The sequence below is a fragment of the Phyllopteryx taeniolatus genome, chromosome 22 (genome assembly GCF_024500385.1).
Source record: "Phyllopteryx taeniolatus isolate TA_2022b chromosome 22, UOR_Ptae_1.2, whole genome shotgun sequence".
Classification (NCBI taxonomy): domain Eukaryota; kingdom Metazoa; phylum Chordata; class Actinopteri; order Syngnathiformes; family Syngnathidae; genus Phyllopteryx; species Phyllopteryx taeniolatus.
This window is the reverse complement of record NC_084523.1, coordinates 419,994-441,537: the sequence shown is the minus strand read 5'-3', so window position 1 is coordinate 441,537 and position 21,544 is coordinate 419,994. Positions and strand designations below refer to the sequence as shown.

General features: G+C 42.4%; 1 protein-coding gene across 2 annotated transcripts; it reads left to right on the top strand.

Annotated features, from left to right (window-relative positions):
- The first annotated feature begins 1,121 nt into the window (after positions 1-1,121).
- On the top strand, positions 1,122-18,832 carry LOC133472146 (oocyte zinc finger protein XlCOF22-like). 2 transcript variants are annotated; one of them, XM_061762573.1, is made up of 5 exons: positions 1,130-1,608; positions 2,027-2,176; positions 8,336-8,620; positions 16,232-16,756; positions 17,625-18,832. In XM_061762573.1, the coding sequence occupies exons 2-5, from the start codon at positions 2,053-2,055 to the stop codon at positions 17,762-17,764; spliced, it is 1,074 nt and encodes a 357-aa protein (XP_061618557.1). In that variant the 5' UTR covers positions 1,130-1,608; positions 2,027-2,052; the 3' UTR covers positions 17,765-18,832. The 2 variants fall into 2 exon arrangements, with proteins under 2 accessions (XP_061618556.1, XP_061618557.1); XM_061762572.1 differs by having other exon boundaries at positions 1,122-1,608; positions 16,232-18,832.
- The last annotated feature ends 2,712 nt before the right edge of the window (positions 18,833-21,544 follow it).

Sequence of the window (21,544 nt, the reverse complement as noted above, 5' to 3'; positions counted from 1 at the left end):
GTGGCGGAAAGAAGAACACTTTACCTCACGCCTGATCTCTGCTGAGCGAAGTGTCGATCACAAACGCGTCTTTTTGTTAGCATGCTAAGCTAGGCCGAGAAGCTTCAACGTGCACGAGACGACTCCAACCGGACACGAAGATTGCACGAATGATGTTTTAGTCCACTAAAGTCGTGATCGGGGGCCTCCCGCGTCGAGGATTCCCAACATTCGGTCCAAATTCAGGAAGATTTGCTGAAGCGCGATCGACCCTCCTCCAGCAGAGCGAAATGGGAAACGTGATGTATTACCCATGATCCTTTAGGGGGGAAATATTTAAAGCGACAAACCACCGACTGGAGCCCAGTGAGCGCTGTCAGGTCCTTGTTTGAGCACGTGACGGCAGAAAGGACAATAAGGAGGCTGCAGGCGGCTTGATGACGGCCGGCTCCATCTTCACCACTGGAACGCTGGCCGTCTGGCTGCCCTCGGTCGGAGAGTGCCACAAGAGCTGCGTGTCCAGTGCCATGAGTGGCCAAGCCGAAAGACGAGGAGTCCAAAACATGAGACTCGGGACTACGGAAGTACTGAATGGCCAAACTTCTCAGGTCCTCAGACACGCAGAAAATCGTGGGACATCATCAGAAATTATGGACACTGTGGTGAACGTTTCACTCTTATTTTGTAAGTAAGGAGGTGATACACTACTTCTGACTGAATAAAAAAAAGCAACACAAGGCAAACACAGCCTGGTGAAGGGTGTGATTATTTTGGATTATGTACAGAAGTGACATTACAGTTATTAATATTACGCATATGCTGATTTACTAATATCTATTACTTAACGTTTTTTCCCACAACTTAAAAAAAAAACCAGTATTTTCTCTCTGCTTGATCCATCTCATCACAGAAAACCGAACTAGCCGTTAAACATAATAGATACCTCACTAAAATCAACTTTTGTGTATTATTTTTAATGCAACATTCTCATTGCCATCAATATAAAATATTTCAACAATACCAAGACAAACAGGGAGTGCTCAATCCGCTTCCGGTCCAACGTCTCCTGCACAGAGACATCCAATTTATTACAACAATTTAACAACAGGTTGCTTGTTGCGTGTTTTTATGTTTGTCATGAAGTACGGATAGCTCATCGATATCACTTCAAGGTTGTTTGTTGTATAGAAGCTTGAGTTTTGTAGATGAATACGGGTGGAGTCAAAATAATGATGATAATCCACTGTATAACTGAGGCCATCAAATTTCATGGAAACATTACTACTCCATAGCGGTAGGTGGCGGTATTTGAAGTTTCTTGCCAACTTTCATAAAACACCGAACGAAGAAGAAGAAAAACAAGCTCGACGGGCGAGAGAGGCGGGAGGAGGCTCCATCCTGCTTCAGCAAATTTTGCTGAATTTGGACCGAATGTTGCGAATCCTCGACGCGGGAGGCCTCCGATCACGACTTTAGTGGACTAAAACATCATTCGTGTAATCTTCGTGTCCGGTTGGAGCAGTCTCGTGCACGTTGACGCTTCTCGGCCTAGCTTAGCTTAGCACAGCTTGCTAACAAAAGAGACGTTTGTGATCACCAACACTTCGCTAAGCAGAGCTCAATCGTGAGGTAAAGTGTTCTTCTTTTCCGCCACGTTCCAGTAAGGAGTGGAGACCACGATATATAATACTTAAACACACACAAGACCAACAGCTTTATTTGTCTGAGATACAGAAATAATATCCGGGAACAATTATTTTCGGAATCCTTATTATGATTGTTATTTTTATCTTAATCTGAATTCTCCTTTTGAAGAATTTCTAAAATCTACAAACACATTTTTTTTCCTCTGTCACAAATTAGCTGTCTTCTTTCAGTCTCATAACTCTTACAATGCATAATTGCATGTTCTACTGTTTCCTCTTGTTGGCTTTGGTGATTTGCCATTTTTAAATAACGCACTGTTTCACCCACAATGTCCAAATAGTTATCTTGTTGCAATTGTTTCACATGTCCGATTTGCTTTTCTCATCCCTCCAACCTATAGCGGAAAGTGTTGTGATCAATGTGAAAATGTCTGCAAGAAGGACAGCGGAGTACGAGGAGGAACTTTGTGGACCAAAAGAGGAGAAGGAGCCACGTCAATTACTGGACGCTGTGTTCAGTCTGCAGCCTCAAATTGTGCTACGCACAACAGGTTGGTTCACTTCTTTTTCACTTGTTGCATGTCTAATTTGAATGAAATTCATGTTTATTAAAGGGCCCTGTTTTATTTATTTATTTTATTTAATATAACATTATTAACATCCAATAATGTGTACTATGTGGGTCTGATGGTGGCAGGGGCGGAGCTAGACAGGGCTGGCCATCCCACCGCCCACCTCGTCAGGCAACCCCCGAATCGAAAAACCGTGAACGATTCCGTTGGCCTACCCTAATAAGTGTAAAGATGTCATCACACAAGTTACGCAGTTTACATAACGTGTGGACCAGCTGACATCCATGGAATTCTTGGCCTGCATGTGGTATTAATCGGCTACATCTCCCTAACCATTCTGAGTAAAGATGCCAGGTGTCTTGAAAGGCTGCACACTAGTTTGAAATAGAACCAACTCTTTATGATGCAATTAAATGTTTTTTTTTTTTTTAATGCACTCAAGTGAAACAAATGTAAAAGCTTTGCAATTTAAATATTACAAAAGTGAATTAAGAGGAGGACAGTGTCTTTTAAGACATTTGAGTTGTGGGTTGAGTTGAGAGTTCATAACAGCAACCCTGTTTTTCCCTGATAGAAATGCACATTATAGATTTTTTTTGGAGGGGGGGCATCTTTTAACCTGAAAATGATAAATTGTTTTGAAATAGAATACTATATACATAAGAAGGTAGAACTCTTCATGTAAATTTACTTATTTCCATGACTTCTAAAGTTATGATTAACAAAAAAAAAAAATCGGAATTAGCCAAAGAGCAAAACGTGTTGTTTGTTTGTTTGTTATATATATATGATGCTGCTATTATTTATTTAGTTATAAGCATTCTGGAAGTCAAATCCTGCCCTCTTGTTTCCAAACACAACTCACGCCGCCTCGCTGTGCTGCAAAAACCAGCTCACGCGCGTAGCTGCTAACCGACGACAAGACAGTTCTCCGAGGTGGGCTGGCGCTATTCCAGTGTGGCACTAACGCGCGGGTTCGCTAAATTTAACGATGAAAGGGTATGTGACAAAGAAGACACGCAGACTGGGGTGGAAGAGCCAAGATGAAAGTCGCGCAAATCAGTGAGTTTAACGTGAATGCAATTTACTAACGTAATGTTAGCCCTGCCGAGGGCGAAGGTTTCTAGTAATTATTAGGCTTTACACGATCAGGATTTTTGGGGCCAGTCAGCGAGTTTAAAAAAAAAAAAAAAAAAAAAAAACGATCACCAACCCGATCACATGATCGAGGAATTTAAATTACCTGTTCATTTACTGTATATACTTGTGTACCTAATTGCTCAAAAAATTATATTTACAATAAATAATGTATCTTTGTTCCTCTATTTATGTCAGTTAGGCATAGTGACAGACAGAATGGTCTTCTCTTAGATGGCAGGAAATAAATACAGTAATTAATGTCTCCACTTTTTGTTTGTCGGTGTGCCGTGAGATTTTTCAATTATAAAATTATGTTCCTGTGGTGTCCTTGAGCAAGACACTGATACCCCGAAATGCTCCCCGGGCGCTTCATGCCCCCTGCTCCAGTGTGTTCCACTAACATGTGTATGTGTTCACTGTGATGGGTTAAACGCAGAGAACAAATTTCGTGTGCGTGCATGCATGCATGTTCATGACAATAAAAGATGATTCTTCTTCTTCTTCTTCTTCTTCTTCTTCTTCTTCCTTGGCTCCATATGGTTGGAAATCACTACTCTAGTCAGATCGTGTAGTCTAATCAGTCAGGTCAAACAAACATTACATGACAGAAATAACGGGTGCTAACTTACTGTAATTAAATTACTTTATTTTTAATCAAATTACTTCACCCACACCGAAACTTTAGAGCATGATTTAACAGAACGGCTTCATGTTTACGTACAACAATTTCTGCTAGCAGTAGCTTGTTAGGCTACATAACGTTTTGTTGCCTGCTTGCGAGCCGTATCGGATTAAAAGTACGTGAACATACCTCAAGCAAGCCTTAAACGAACGTCCTCTCCTTTCCTGAGCACCGGTGACCACCAACACACGTTTTTCCCCATTTTGTAAATGTCTTTTGCGTAGCCGATAAATGATGTAATTGATCGGATCGGCAAATTATGACACTAAAGCCGATCAGCATAAAATGCTAATTGTCGGCCGATACCGATAAGGCCAATAAAATTTGTGTAAAGTCTAGTATTTAGGACTACCGTCCGATTTGTAGCCAGTTTGTTACGATGGTGACATGTAGACTACAGCGTGACTTCATTCTGGGTGCTTGTCATATCCGTCAAGGGACAGTTTTGCTCAGTGATTTCTGGAATGTGAGATAAATGGTCAGTGTACTAGCATCTAGACTTTACACAATCAGGATTTTTGGGGCCGATCAACAAGTTTAAAAAAAACGATAACCGATCCGATCACAAGATGGAGCAATGTGTCTATTTAAATGACTTGTTAATTTACTTAATTGCTCCAAAAAAACTTTGTTCATCTATTTATGCCAGTGAAGCATACTGAAAGACAACCAAATAAATGCTCTTCTATTAGATGGCATTAAGCACATACAGTAATCAATGTATCTACTTTTTGTGAAATTTTTGTTTGTTGGTGTGCCGTGAGAATTTTTTTTTGTAAAATATGTGCCTTGGCTCCATAAAGGTTGGAAATCACTGCTCTAGTCAGGTCATGTATTCTAATCAGTCAGGTCAAACCAACGTTACAACATGACAGAAATAATGGGTGCCAACTTACTGTAATTAAATTACTTTATTGTAATTACATTACGTCACACACACCAGAACTTCAGAGCATGATTCGACAGAACGCCGGTACAACCGTTAGTGCTAGCACGAGCTTGCTAGGCTACATAACGTTTTGTTGCCTGTTTGCGAGCCGTATCGTATGCAAATATGCATGCAAAATCCCACTGATTAGTTGTAGTCAGACTTGTCAGCTGGTTACGATTGACTGGACTCATCTACAGCTACCCGGCAACTTGTTTGTGCACTCATAATTGAGACAGAGCAGTGAGAAGTGTTTGCCGCTCCCAAAACGTCAGTACTATCGATATCTGCATGCAGAAAGCTAGCATAGTAGGAATTAAGAGGATTTGTGCTGGCTTTTCTCTTAACCTTGTAACCATGGGCATACCGTTGTAAGTTCTATTTTGTTTTATGCTGCTTTTTTAGTTTTCAAAGCTTGTAGCATCTTAAGTGTTTTATTTACAGAGATACATACGTTTCTCAATTTTTTAAAGAAAACAGGGATTGTATAGTTAAAAAAAAAAAAAAACCTCAATGTGATAGAGAAAAACTTGATTGAGAACAGGTGTGGCAGTATCATGTAAACCGCCATTTAAAAACTGCATTTTGTGTTTGTGTTGTCTTTGACTAATATTAAATTAGCACAGGGAGAACACTCCAGAAACTCTACCCAGGAAGGCCAGAGCCCGGATTCTCATTGGGCCTCCTGCACTTATGAAATCTACGATTTATCAATATGTTCTAACTATTTTTTTTTTCTTTCCCCCGTACTCCAGTGTTTCCCTTCGGTCGAGAATCTAATTGTGGTGGTGGGCAAGGTGGCGACATGATGCTTGATCAGTGCTTACATAATAATATATATATATATATATATATATATATATATATATATAGATATATATATATAGATAGAGAGAGAGAGAGAGAGAGCGCTTCAAAGACTTCAAACTGCTCTAAATTGCTTGAGACTGCATCATTTACGCATCATTTTATATCAGCATTACCACATTACTGGTAACCTTTCATTGATCAATGACTCGCCGTAGTGTGTTTGTCACAGTGGCTGTCTGTTGTCGAACTGGAGCGGCTCCAACTACCGGAGACAAATTCTTTGTGTGTTTTTGACACACTTGGCAAATCAAGATGATTCTGATTTCTGTTTCACTGTTGCTGTTTGTCTTGTGCTATGATTGTATTTGAAGAAACCTAATCGTTCCCTGTCTCATGGCCGTATGCCGTATTCCAACAGTCTTTTGGTGCACTATGTGTCCTCCTCGGCCAAATTCGATGACAAATAAAATTCTCGTTAGCACACAGTTGTTGTCCGTGCATTATTGGACATAACAATCTGGCAACAAAGCCGCCATGGAGGCTTCAACTTCTTGGGCAGCTGTCAATTAATGTAATGTCCCATCGATTTGTCAACCATTCTAGCAACAGGGAAGTTCATGACAACCCAGCATGCCTCACGGCCTGAGCCCCTTCCTTTTTGGAGTGGTGATGGATAGGCTAACAGATGAGGTTAGACTGGAATCCCCGTGGACCATGATGTTTGCAGATGACATTGTGATCTGCAGTGAAAGCAGGGAGCAGCTGGAAGAACAGTTAGAAAGATGGAGGCATGCACTGGAAAGAAGAGGAATGAAGATTAGCCGAAGTAAAACAGAATATATGTGCATGAATGAGAAGGGTGGTGGTGGAAGAGTGAGGCTACAGGGAGAAGAGATAGCAAGGGTGGAGGACTTTAAATACTTGGGGTCAACCGTCCAGAGCAATGGGGAGTGTGGTCAGGGAATGAAGAAACGGACGGGTCCAAGCAGGTTGGAACGGGTGGAGGAAGGTGTCAGGTGTGTTATGTGACAGAAGAGTCTCTGCTAGGATGAAGGGCAAAGTTTATAAAACAGTGGTGAGGCCAGCCATGATGTACGGATTAGAGACAGTGGCTCTGAAGAGACAACAGGAAGCAGAGTTGGAGGTGGCGGAAATGAAGATGTTGAGTTTCGCTCTCGGAGTGACCAGGTTGGATAAAATTAGAAATGAGCTCATCAGAGGGACAACCAAGGTTCGATGTTTTGGAGACAAAGTTAAAGAGAGCAGACTTCAATGGTTTGGACACATCCAGAGGAGAAATGGTGAGTATATTGGTAGAAGGATGATGAGGATGGAGCTGCCAGGCAAGAGAGCTAGAGGAAGACCAAAGAGAAGGTTGATGGATGTCGTGAGGGGAGACATGATGGCAGTTGGTGTTCGAGAGGAGGATGCAGGAGATAGGCTTATATGGAAAAGGATGACGTGCTGTGGCGACCCCTAATGGGACAAGCCGAAAGGAAAAGAAAATGATTCCTGAATGACTGCATTTTAATCAGCAACTGTATCGAAACAACTCGAGGTAGCCTGAAAACAGCGTCCAGTAGTTGACGTCGCAGTGCACCATCAACATTGTATAGTGACCTCGACTTGGGACGTTGTGAGTCAGTGAGGAGAATACTTCGAAGACTGCCTCAATGCCACCGACACGCCTTCCCATGAGGAAGCAGAGTCTGGGGTCTCTGAGGCAGGCTCTCCTATTTCTGGCGTTGAGGTCACCGAGGTGCTTAAAAAGCTCCTCGGATGGCCAAAATCTTTTTTCTCTTTGACCAGATGTCCCTACCAGGAATAGAAAAAAAAGTGCCACATCACCCAGCCCCTAGCATTTTACTTTTTACCCCAAATGTTTTGACTTTCATCTACTTAGAACCATTTTACGGCACTGCACACATTTGCGCATGCCAGGTTAACAATCCTCCATCATTGGCCAGAATAGGGACACACCCTACATTTATGATTTTTTTTTATTTTTTGCTGTCGAGGCTGCTGGCAGCAACCCACTCCAAATTATCCAGGCTGAATCTATGGACGAAACTACAAAATACTTTTACTGGAACATCATGTTTTTGTTGACTTGGAAGTCTCCCCGAGTAAATCTTCACTTAAAATATTACTAAACTTGATATTTCTTCTACCATGTGATTCTTTAAATAAAACTGCCCCCCACCCCCAACAACACACACACACAACAGGCATGGGTCCGGGGAATGTTGGGGGTGGGTGTTACGTTGCCTCTCAAGTTCTGTCAAGCTTAACTGCTTGGCCACCGCTGCCAAGCCACTTTTAAAAAAAATAAAAATAAAATTAAAATTTTTTTTTTTTTTTGCAAATGCCAAAGTGGGGGTATGCAGGGGTACAGTGTATTACCTTTACTGATACTTGTTTTTATGAACTTTACTATTAACAACAAAATGTGAAAAATTATGTTGACCTGCCCAATTTTATTATTTCCAATATATCAAACTCATCTGGCTTTAATATTAACCATAATTCACAACATGAGAAAAGATTTACCAAACCATGTGTCTGTCTTGTCGTGCAGACATCACTGAAGTTCTTCATGCTGAGCGTGAGGCGCCAGAGCCCCCTCACATTAAAGAGGAAGTGGAGGACGAAGAGTTCCACCACATCAAAGAGGAACCCATTTCAGTTAAAAAAGAGGAGGAAGAAGTGAGCCCCCACATCAAACGGGAAGAGGAGGAGGAGGATATCACCAAGTTTCCATCAACTGGTGTCCCTTTGAAGAGTGAATATGAAGGTCAAAGTGAGGAAAGCAGAGGGGCGGAGCCTCCAAGCAGCAGGTCAACTCAACACATGACAACAGAAGGTGATCAAAACTACTGTGGAGGATCACAAGCGGATGGCCTCTTAGATCCACTATCAGATAGTGATGACATGAAATCACACTCTTCTGACTATGAAGATGATGATAAACAGTCTGAAGGTGATATGATATGTCAGACTGACAACAAACAATGGAAATGTTCCCAGTGTGGGAAAACATTTGCCAATAAGTATATTTTGAAACAACACATGAGAACACACACTGGTGAGAGACCTTTTTCCTGCTCAGTTTGTGGTCAAAGATTCCGTCATAAGAACACCTTAATAATACATATAAGAATCCACACCGGTGAGAAACCTTTTTCCTGCTTAGTTTGTGGTCAAAGATTCTCTGAGAATGGACACTTAAAAATACACACCAGAACCCACACTGGTGAAAAACCTTTTTCCTGCTCAGTTTGTGGTCAAAGATTCACTCATAAGGGAACCTTAAAAATACACACAAGAGCCCACACTGGTGAGAGACCTTTTTCCTGCTCAGTTTGTGGTCAAAGATTCCGTCATAAGAAATCCTTAACAGTACACACAAGAACCCACACTGGTGAGAAACCCTTTGCCTGCCCAGAGTGTGGGCAAAGATTCTCCGCGAAGGGAAGCTTAAATATGCATGCGAGAACCCACACTGGAGAGAAAGCTTTTGCCTGTTCAGATTGTGGTAAAACATTCACTCGGAAGGGAAGTTTAAAAAAACACACAAGAACCCACACTGGTGAGAAACCTTTTTCCTGCTCAGTTTGTGGTAAAGGGTTCACTCAGAAGGAGTATTTAAAAAACCACACAAGAACACACACTGGTGAGAAACCTTTTTCCTGCTCAGTTTGTGGTAAAGGGTTCACTCAGAAGGAGTATTTAAAAAAACACACAAGAACACATACTGGTGAGAAACGTTTTTCCTGCTCAGTTTGTGGTAAGAGATTCTCTCGTAAAGATGGGGTTAAGACACACAAGTGTGCTGGTGAGAATAGCAGTGATTAAGAAGCTTTTAATGAAAACGTAAATGTTTTATTTAAAAAATAATTCCTATTTTACTGACTTTTACTTACACCACTGTTTTCTGACTGAGGACCATGGTCTCAGATTTGGAGGTGCTGAGTTACAGTCCCAGCCCCTTCACAGTCGACTGTGAACCGCTCCAGTGAGAGTGGGAAATCACAGCTTGATGAAGTCAACAGAACCACATCTGCAAAAAAGCAGAGATGCAATACTGAGGCCATCAAGCCCAGACCCCCTCCATGCCTCGCCTGCGCTTAGAAATTCTGTCCATGAAAGTAATGAACAGAATCGGTGACAAAGTGCAGCCTTGACGGAGTCCACCCCTCACCGGAAACGAGTCTGACTTACTGCCAGCAATGCGGACAAAACTCTGACACTAGTCGTACAGGGACCGAAGCACCCTCTACAGGACTCCCCTAGGGACATGGTCGAACGCCTTCTCCAAGTCCACAAAACACATGTAGACTGGTTGGGCGAACGCCGATGCACCCTCGAGGACCGTACTGAGGGTGTAGCGCTAGTCCACTGTTCCACGGCCAGGACGAAAACCACACTGCTCCTCCTGAATCTGAGATTCAACTTCCTGACGGACCCTCTTCTCCAGCACCCCTAAATAGATCTTACCAAGGAGGCTGAGGAGTGTGATCCCTCTGTCGTTGGAACACACCCTCCGGTCCCCCTTCTTAAAACAGGGAACCACCACCACAGTCTCCCAATCTAGAGGCACTGTCCCCGATGTCCATGCGCTGTTGCAGAAGCGTGTCAACCAGGACAGCCCCACAACATCCAGAGCCTTTAGGAACTCCGGGCAAATCTCATCCACCCCTGGGGCCTTGCCATCAAGGAGCTTTTTAACCACCTGTGTAACCGCAATCCCAGAGATGGGAGAGCCCACCTCATAGACCCCAGACTCTGCTTCCTCATGGGAAGGCGTGTCTGTGGAGTTGAGGAGGTCTTCAAAGTATTCTCCCTACCGACTCACAACGTCCTGACTCAAGGTCAGCAGTGCCCCATCCCCAGTATACACAGTGTTGATGGTGCACTGCTTCCCCCTCCTGAGACGCCGGATGGTGGACCAGAATTTCCTCGAAGCCATCCAGAAGTCTTTCTCCATAGTCTCACTAAACTCCTCCCATGCCCCCGGAACATGAGCAAAGTTCTGTCGAAAGTGGGAGTTGAAACTCCTTCTGATGGGATTCTGCCAGGCGTTCCCAGCAGACCCTCACAATACATTTGGGCCTGCCAGGTTTGGCCACCAGGTGGTGATCAGTTGACAGCTCTGCCTCTCTCTTCACCTGAGTGTCCAAGACATGCGCCCTTCCAGGTCTCACTGTCATTGCCCACATGAGCATTGAAGTCCCCCAACAAAACGATGGAGTCCCCAGCGGGAGTGTTCTCCAGCACCCTCTCCAAGGACTCCAAAAAGGGTGGGTACTCTGAACTGCTGTTTGGTGCATAGGCACAACAAACAGGGCCTGTTTCTCCACCCGAAGGTGGAGGGAGGCTGCACTCGCGGCCACCGGGTTGAACCCCAACATACAGGCGCCAAGCTGGGGGGCAACAAGTATACCCACACCTGCTTGGCGCCTCTCACCGTGGGCAACTGCCGAGTGGAAGAGAGTCCAACCCCACTCAAGAGGACTGGTACCAGAGCCCAAGCAGTGTGTGGAGGCAACCCCGACTATGTCTAGTCGGAACTTCTCGACCTCGCACACCAGCTCTGGCTCCTTCCCTGTCAGGTTGACATTCTATGTCCCGAGAGCCAGCTTCTGTAGCCGGGCCGGGGATCGGATTGCCAAGGTCCCTGCCTTCGGCCACCGCACAGTTCTCACTTCGCCTGACCCCTGTGGCCCATTAAGCCACGTTTCTTGAGTTCATGCATGAGACCTGCAAGGATCTGGCACTCGCCCGCCATATTTTTGTAATTTTAATGATGACGCCCTAATAAATTTGTGCTTGAACATAATTTTGGGGTAATAACTAGGCTTTATATGATCAGGATTTTGGGGGCTGATCCCTGATCAGCAAGTTTTAAAAAAACGATAACAGATCACCGATCCGATCAAGATGGAGCAATGTGTCTATTTACATGACTTGTTCATTTATTGTATATACTTGTGTACTGTATCCCTCCATTTTCTGTACAGCTTATCCTCACGAGAGTTGCGGGTGTGCTGGAGCCCGTCCCAGCTCAAATTATTCTCTCGCATTTTAGACAAAAGTTAAAACACCAATGACCTCTAGGGGGCATTCAACGATTGGCAACTGGCATAAGTTTAGGTCAAATCAACATTACATCATTACAGAAATAATGGGTGCTAACTTACTGTAATTAAATTACTTTAACAAATACTGTTAATGACATGCTGACTCTAACTTTCTCACTGTCCCAGCTATATGGACGGGTGTTGTCTAGAGTTTGAATCTGTTTAACACTTTTTTTGTTTTGTTTTGTTACCCCCCCCCCCCCCCCCCCCCCCCACGCTGCGTTGCTTGAAAGCGGCGTGCTCCTCGTGTACATTCTTCAGGCGCTCGATCACATTTGTTGTGTTGAAGCATTTAAATTACGTTCCCCACAACGTACTGCAGTTGTGCACATACTGCAAATAACTTGTTGTTTGTCTGAGACACCGCAAAATAGAATGATTGAAAAAGCGACAAGATTGAAAAAGCTACATTGACCGTCAGATAGTTACAGTACTGCGCAACAAGACACGTTACAAGGCTAAAAATAAACTGGCTTTTGGATTCATACGCGACGAAGACACTGAGTTAAATGTCTTGTGTGGAGCCGATCGATGACGTCATTGATCGGATCGGCGGATTATGACATGAAAGCCGATCAGCATAAAAGGCTAATTCTCGGCCGATACCGGTAACACCGATCAGATCGGCGTAAAGTCTAATTTATAACAACTTGAACAAAGCGGTTTGGAAACTCAAGCAAGCTTTATTTTATTTTTCATTTTCTGAAAAGTTGGCATTTTGAATGTGGGGGGAATTCTACCTAACAGCTCCTTTACATTTTAAAATGACTAATTACTGCCACTTTTTTCTTTAGCAAACAATACATAAAAGGAATTTGTTTGTGAAATATTGACCATTAAGATACTTCTTTTAAGCAATGGATGCATTTTTTCCCGTGTGTTTTCCATGATGTCAATATCAAATAAGTGAATGATCGATTGAAATAGACTGTAAAGAAACTTTGACTTCTGGTGGTAAACTGTAACATGTATATGTAATCCTTAATAAAATACACCTGGAAACAGTGAGCGTCACTCAATTTGCTTGTATATCAAATCAATTTTCCCTCATTAAAAAGAATGAAAATGTGTTTAATCCATTGGAAACAATCCAAAAAATGCCCCAAGCAAAGTGAAAAAACTGCAAAGCGGGCACTGTGGAAGAACACAAGCAGACAGTAAGATTAGCTCCACTATCAGATAGTGACATAATGTCACACTCTCATCACACTGATGAAGATGATGATAAAGTCTGAAGGGGATATGTGCCAAAATAGACAAAAGTAATGCATGCCTTGTTTTCCAATAATTTTGTGATGTCCATATCAAATGAATGATTGATTGAACGAGACTAAAGTGTACAGTACACATGATCCATCATAAAATACGCTTTTACAAACAGTGAGAGTAACTCAATTTACTTACTACCGCTTTCCCCATTGAAAAGAAGCAAAATGCCTTTAAAGTGGCACTAAGCAGGCTAAAACAAAAAGTGCCGTAAATAGGACACACCACAGAGAACAAGCCTGCCCAATTTGGATGAATAAAACAAATCGCTAAGTATATGAAATCAGGTTTCAAAACTTGAATAATAAGGGCCAGCTCTCAGACGCTGTGGGCGTGTCGAATGGATGCGCCAAAAGGAATCAAACATACTGAGGGGGTAATAGCTTATACGATGTAAAATCACATTGGGAGGCTCAACTTAAAAAATACTGTAATAAAATAAATATATACTTATTATATACTTAATAAATATACACTCATAATGGAAAATAATTGACTAAAATTATTGTCTGTTTCACATAATTTTTCACTATTACCAACTTCAAAGGCTAATCCCAAATGCATCCTCCAGTAAAATATTAAGTACAATATTTTTCTGTTTTTATCGTCCATTTCTGAATCGGAAGTTCATTCTGTGTTCTGACACAATCCCTAACGACGCTCAATACATTTAACATTAACATCCGTGAACTAATTAGATAATTGTAGCTGTGTTTCCTAATTAATACAAATTGTAGTCGCTGATGTTCCGCTGGGACCACAACCTCAACATAACAATACAAAAAACAAGTGCAACAAATCCGACACTGGCTGATCTGATGAGGAAAAAATGTTGCTTCAACGTAAGAGTCGCAATAGAGGATGTCCGCTGCAGAGGTGGGTAGAGTAGCCAAATATTGTACTCAAATAAGAGTACAGTTACTTGACGATAATGTGACTCAAGTAAAAAGTAGTCCCCCAAAAAATTACTTGAGTATGAGTAAAAAGTACACAGTGAATTGCTCAAGTACTGAGTAAATAGTAACTTCCGATTTTTTTAACCGCAGCATGAACATTAATAAAATAAAAATAAGAAAATACGATGTTTTTTACTGCAAGGGGTTTTCTCAAGTTATAAGTGGGCTGAATTATCCATGTTTGGGCAGACAGTACCAGACAAATACTACAATACATGAAAGCTGTTGTTTTTGTTCGCCTAAATGTAAACACGAGTAGCGTACCGTTGCCTTCACGGTAATGACGACCTTTCCAAAATGGCCGCCACGTAGGCACGACAATCAGCCGGGCAGGCTTATCTAGTGTTAATACCTATGCCCGGGAAGCCCAATAGAAGACGTTGTGTGAGGTCATGGGACTTTATGTCATTTGATTGGTGAACTAGACTTAAACGTCACTGGTGCTTAAATTAGATTGGCGCAAACAGCGCCCAATGCGGAAGTCGAAGTCTCGCGCACGAAATAGTTGATAAATAAGCAATAATTGATATATAAAAGTAACGAGCGACATTTAGTTCATTGAACCGGAGTAAAAGTATTGTTACTTCTTAACAGCTGAAGCGGCAGAAGTGTTTTTTCTGGTGTTGTCAACTCCAGTGACTCCAAAGCAGGTCCCGAGCGCATAGACGGAACCTCAGGCCCATGCGCTTTCGCATATTAGTCCGCCCCGGAGTAATATTCAGAAATTACATCTGTGTGTGGATGGGGGATGTGTGGAATGGATCTAGCTGCCAGCGTTTAAGGAATACGAAACAGCCTATGACGACAGCCACTCCCCGCCCAGACCCCAAAGGAAAAACTCATTGGATCTACATGATTTACGTATAAATGGCCTATTTTGAGTTCAAAACGGCAAGTTTCACCGCCTGTATGCCATAGACATGCTATGCTTGAATTGCTTCTGCTGCGACAACTAACAATAACACAGATTATATTAAGATATCAACTCACAGGTTCTTGCAGGTATTTAAACAGTATAAAAGAATTCCACTGTGCTACTCATCAGTAGCATTGCCTTGGTCATTTCCCACATCCTGTCCTGTACTGCTCTTTTCTGTCCTCTCTCGTCTTGTCCTATTGGTTAGTTGTTGCACGTCCTCACCGGGTGTGAACCCCCACCCCCAAGCATGACTTGTGGTCAAATATCTAGACGGTCTAACTATTGTTCTGAACTAATTAAAAAAAGAAGCAGAGGGAGGATTTCAAACTCCCCTGTTGCACAGCAAAACTGTTCCAGGACAAAAGACATACAGATCCACCATTCTGCATTGCCATCCAGCTGAACAGGACAGGTTAAAAATAAATAAATAAATAAATAAGACACTACATTTTGTATACATTATTTTGACATGAAAGTATATATAACAAACGGAATATTTCTTGCCACGTAAAAGAAAATTGGCTGTTGCCACGGCTGCTGACATGATGTTGACAAGATGGCCCTGTCAATAAAACAATACAAAAAAAGGTAGGCTTTCCACGATCAGGATTTTTGGGGCCGATCACCGATCGAGGTTATAAAACTGATAACCGATCCGATTACAAGATGGAGCAATGTGTCTATTTAAATTACTTGTGTACTTAATTGCTCCAAAAATATTTACAATAAATATTTGTTTGTCTTTTTATGCCAGTGAAGCATAGTGACAGACAGAACAAATGAATGGTCTTCTATTAGATGGCAGGAAGTGCATACAGTAATTAATGTATCCAGTTTTTGTGACTTTTTGTTTGTTGGTGTGCCGTGAGATTTTTCAAATTGTAAAATATGTTTCTATTATCGGCTGATACCGATCGGACTGATCAGATCAGTGTTAAGTCGAAAAAAATTGCAAGGAGTATGCTGGGGTCCCCTATATTACCAATATTATACTTGTTTTTATGAACTATCATTTTACACTTTTTGACATTTTTATTGTTGTTGTTGACTTGGCCAATTTTATATCCAGTGTATCAAACTCCTCTGGCTCACATAATAATCTTAAATATAAATATCAACAAACAACATGTCACAGTCACAACATGATCATTGTTTTACAAAACCATGTGTGTTTGTCTTCTGGTGTCCTGCAGACATCAGTGAGGATCTTCGTCCTGAAAAGCAGGAGCCAGAGCCCACTCCCATTAAAGAGGAAGTGGAGAACAAAGAGGTCCCCCATATCAAAGAGGAAGAGGTATTGGAGCCCATTTCCATTAAAAAAGAGGAGGACGAAGAGCGCCCTCACATCAAACAGGAAGAGGAGGAGGTAATCACCAAGTTCCTATTGACTGATAACGCTTTGAAGAGAGAAAATGAAGGACAGAGTGAGGAGAGCAGAAGAGGGGCGGAGCCTCCAAGCAGCAACAGCAGCTCAAGTCAACACATGGCAACAGAAAGTGATGGAGACCACTGTGGAGGCTCACAAGCAGACAACCTCTTCGCTCCATTATCAGATAGTGACAATGCAACGTCACACTCTCCTCACATTCATGATGATGATAAACAGTCTGAAGGTGATTTGACATGTCGCACTGACAACAAACGATGGAAATGTTCTCAGTGTGGGAAAACATTTGCCGATAAGAGCAAATTGAAACAACACATGAGAACACATACTGGTGAGAAGCCCTTTTCCTGCTCAGATTGTGACCAAAGATTCTCAAAAAACGAACACTTAAAAATACATACAAGAACGCATAGTGGTGGGAAATGTTTTTCCTGCTCAGACTGTGCTCAAATATTCTCCTCTAAGGGACAATTAAAAAAACACACAAGAACCCACACTGGTGAGAAACCTTTTTCCTGTTCAGTTTGCAGTAAAAGATTCACTCAGAAGGGACATTTAAAAATACATACAAGAACCCACACTGGTGAGAAACCTTTTTCCTGCTCAGTTTGTGGTCAAAGATTTTCTCAGAAGACCACCTTAAAAATACATACAAGAACCCACACTGGTGAGAAACCTTTTTCCTGCTCAGTTTGCAGTAAAAGATTCACTCAGACGGGACATTTAAAAATACACACAAGAACCCACACTGGTGAGAAACCTTTTTCCTGCTCAATTTGCAGTCAAAGATTCACTCAGAAGGGATATTTAAAAATACACACAAGAACCCACACTGGTGAGAAACCTTTTTCCTGCTCAGTTTGTGCCCAAAGATTTTCTCACAAGAGAACCTTAAAAATACACACAAGAACACACGCTGTTGAGAAACCTTTTTCCTGCTCAGTTTGCAGTTAAAGATTCACTCAGAAGGGACATTTAAAAAATATACACAAGAACCCACAATGGTGGAAATCCTGTTTCCTGCTCAGTTTGTGGTCAAAGATTCCCTTATAAGACTCGGACTAAGACACATAAGTGTGCTGGTGAGAATAGCCGTGACCAAGAAGCTATCAATGAAAATGTTTAATATCAAAAGTAATTACTTACAAAAATCTGGTATTATGTGTCCATCCATTTTCTGAGCTGCTTCTCCTCACTAGGGTCGCAGGCGTGCTGGAGCCTATCCCAGCTGTCATCGGGCAGGAGGCGGGGTACACCCGGAACTGGTTGCCAGCCAATCGCAGGGCACATAGAAACAAACAACCATTTGCACTCACTTTCATGCCTACGGGCAATTTAGAGTCTCCAATTAATGCATGTTTTTGGGATGTGGGAGGAAACCCACGCAGGCACGGGGAGAACATGCAAACTCCACACAGGCGGGGCCAGGGATTGAACCCGGGTCCTCAGAACTGTGAGGCTGACGCTCTAACCAGTCGTCCACCGTGCCGCCTGTATTATGTGTGCCATCTTTTATTTTATCCATCTTCTTCTTGTCCATATTTCTAAAAACCTGTGGAGAAGTGTTGAGATTTTGCACTGGTGCCAAATACTGTAAAGGAATTAGTTAATGGTGAGACCATAGGCACTTATTCCGTAGTTCTGGACTTACACGTCTGCAGAAAAGAAACCCTCCAAAATAGCCTCAGTTGTGATGATGGGCTCGTTTTCTGATGAAATATATATTTTTCAGCCAGATTTTGGCCCTCCCACATTTTGGACAGTCAGCCTGTGACAGCCGGACGCGTAGCGATCAGGAGCCGATTACGTTTCCTAACTGGACTTCTCTGTGTTCTGTGGTGTCATTTTGGCCCATATTGAAAGTCTGGATGTCGTTTTCTGGACAATAAGTTAAAATAGTGAAAGTGAAATATGTTGGAAGACCGTTGAAATGCGTCCTTGAGGAAAGCAAGATCGGATGACCCGTGATGAGGCTCCCCTGCCAAACGCGTTACGTCGCTTAATGTTCAGAAACTTCAGTTGATCGGATCTCATCTGATCCATTAAATCTAAAATATCGGGCTGATCGTTGTAATATTTTCAGAAGTAGAAACTGCCTTGAGTAGAGATGTCCGCATAAATTTTGGTGATTATTGACAGTTTTGGGACATTAAGCCACGTTTCTTGGGTTCATGCATGAGGCTTGCAAGGTGAGTTTAATTTTCTTTAGTATAAAATACAGTGAAATATGGACCATTAAGAGCCATTCATCCTCCAAGCAAGGCATAAATTTTGGCCAATGTTTTAGTGATGTCGATATCAAGTAAGTGAAGATTGATTGAACTACACTGTAAAGAAACTTTAAATTTTTGGTGGTCAACTGTAAAGTGTATATGTGATCCTTAATAAAATACACATCTTGAAACAGTGAGTGACTCAATTTGCTTGTATATCAAATCAATTTTCTACATTGAAATTTTTTTAAAAATGTCTTTAACATTAGAAGCCCTCCGAAAACAAAATGCTTGTAACTTAAAGCAAAAAATGTCCCAAGTGGAAAAACTACTAAGCTGGGGCGCTCTTAAGTCAAGGTAGCGCTGCACCATTTAGCTGACTTTGGCTCTTCAGCGGCCTCCACCCGCTCCTCCCGAGTTGGTCGGCTCCTCAAGAAGAACCGTCTTGGAGATATGGACAGAGAAAAGCCCAAGTTCACTTCTCTTCTCATTCTTAAGGCTTATAAAAAAAAATAATGTCATTCTTCAATAGGTTTTAAATATACTGCATTCCTATGTTTCCTTAATTCATCTCCATTTTCCTCTCCCTGTTTTATACCTCTGACAAAGACTAATGACTTACTGAAAACTGTCCACCTTCACCTGATTGAAGTTTCCAATGAAATGTTCAATATAAAATATCTAAAGTTATCATCGGGCAGGGGGCGGGGTACACCCTGAAGTGGTTGCCAGCCAATCGAGGGGAACACATATAAACAAACAACCATTCGCACTCACAGTCACACTTACAGGTAATTTAGAGTCTTCAAATAACCTACCATTCATGTTTTTGGGATGTGGAAGGAAACCGGAGTGCCCGGAGAAGACCCATTCAGGCACGGGGAGAACATGCAAACTCCACACAGGCGGGATGGGGATTGAACCCGGTCCTCAGAACTGTGAGGCAGACGCTCTAACCAGTCGTCCACCGTTCCACCCTGCTATATTTATATATTATGTAATATATGCACGTCACTTCCAGCAAGTTGTCAACTTGCTTCGCTAAAAATTATTACGCGTATTGAGCACTCCCTGAACATACCCGAAGCTCAAGACACCGGGGTGTAGTTACTATATCCACCACAAGGGCTACCGGAAGTGACGTTGCAATTGCCAAACACTCTATACCAGAAGTCAAATGTAGGGCCCGTGGGCCGGATCAGGCCTGCAAACGGGTTTCATCCGGCCCGTGACAGGATTTTGCAAAGTATAAAAATGAGCTACAATTTTTCAATAAAATAAACTGCTGTTCTAATTGCATCTACTGGATGGCACAATACCAATTGTGTTAAGCAAGCAAACTGCTTACACCGGGGAAGAGCAAGTAGGTCAAGCAAGCGCAGCCAGTCTGAATGAGCTACTTTGTGTTTTGCCCACGCTATTTATTTCGGCCTGTACTTTTAACATTATGTTCTTTGGCACCCTCATTGCCCCAATATGTCTCTGTCAAAAAAGAGAAATGTGGACAGAGTGCAGAGTGTTCCGAGAAAAATGGTCATCCTCCTATTTATTCACGTAAGTGAATGGGAAAGCTGTGTTTGGTGTTTTCACAGCATGTTGCAGTGCTCAAAGAGTAACCGGTTCAAATTCCACCTCTCCTCCATACAGTTTGTCAGCTACATCATTACCAAAGGACAATTGCAAGCAGATCCTGCCAAGATCCAAGCAATCATTGAATGGCCCATTCCCACCATCCAGAAGGAAATCCAACTTTTCCTCGGATTCAACCAACTTCTATTGCCACTTTATCCGCAATTACAGCAAGGTCACTATTCCCCTCACCAGCCTCACATCCACCAGTTCCCCCTTTCAGTGGACCCCGGCAGCATCCCAAACTTTCAGCCAACTAAAAACCCTTTTCACCAGTGCCCCCATCCTAGGCCACCCCGACCCCTCCCTCCAGTTCGTGGTGGAGGTTGACGCCTCGGACACTGGGGCAGGGGCCGTCCTCTCCCAACAGGACCTCACGTTCCAGAAACTTCATCCCTGTGCCTTTTTCTCCAGCCGCCTGTCCCCTGCACAGAGGAATTAAGATGTTGGCAACCGAGAACTGCTGGCCATAATTTGGGTATTGGAGGAATGGAGGCACTGGCTAGAGGGGACTGAAGTACCGTTCATCATCTGGACTGACCACAAGCACCTTGCTTAGCTCCTTTCTGCCAAACACCTTAACCCCCGACAAGCTTGCTGGGCCCTCTTCCTGAGCCAATTTAATTTCAGCCTCTCCTTCCGTCCTGGATCCCGCCACAGCAAACCTGATGCCCTAGCCCGCATATACTACCCCCCCCCCCCCGCCCTCCAGCCCTGCAGAACAAGACTTCAAACTCCACAGAATCCTCATCGACATCGTTTCGGACTGAGGTCCTCAGTTCTCCTCCTTTGTTTGGAAGGAGTTCTGTAAAGCGGTCGACGCAGCAGCCAGCTTCTCTTCCAGATACCATCCACAGACCAACGGCCAGACGTAGCAGGCAAATCAGTCCCTGGAGTAGGCCCTTTGCATCAATAGATTAAAAGTAAAGTAAATAATTAATACAAATGTAATATTTTTTTTTTTACAAAAAAAATACTTATAATTAACCAATTATTGATTGAAATAGACAAGACATTGTCAAATGTATATTTATTCAATTTCATTTGTATTCAAACAATTATTCGAAGACAGATGAGTACAAAATAAATAAAATGAAGAAAATATATGCAAATCAACCGATTTTAGGAAAATTGGCTACATTAACAAATATTTGTGACTCTTGATCATGTCAATGCTCGGCGGGCCACATTAAATAATGTGTCCTGTATTTTGAAACCCCCTGAATTGGTCTACTCTCAGTCTGAGCAGCAGCATGCATCATGATTTAATAAAATGT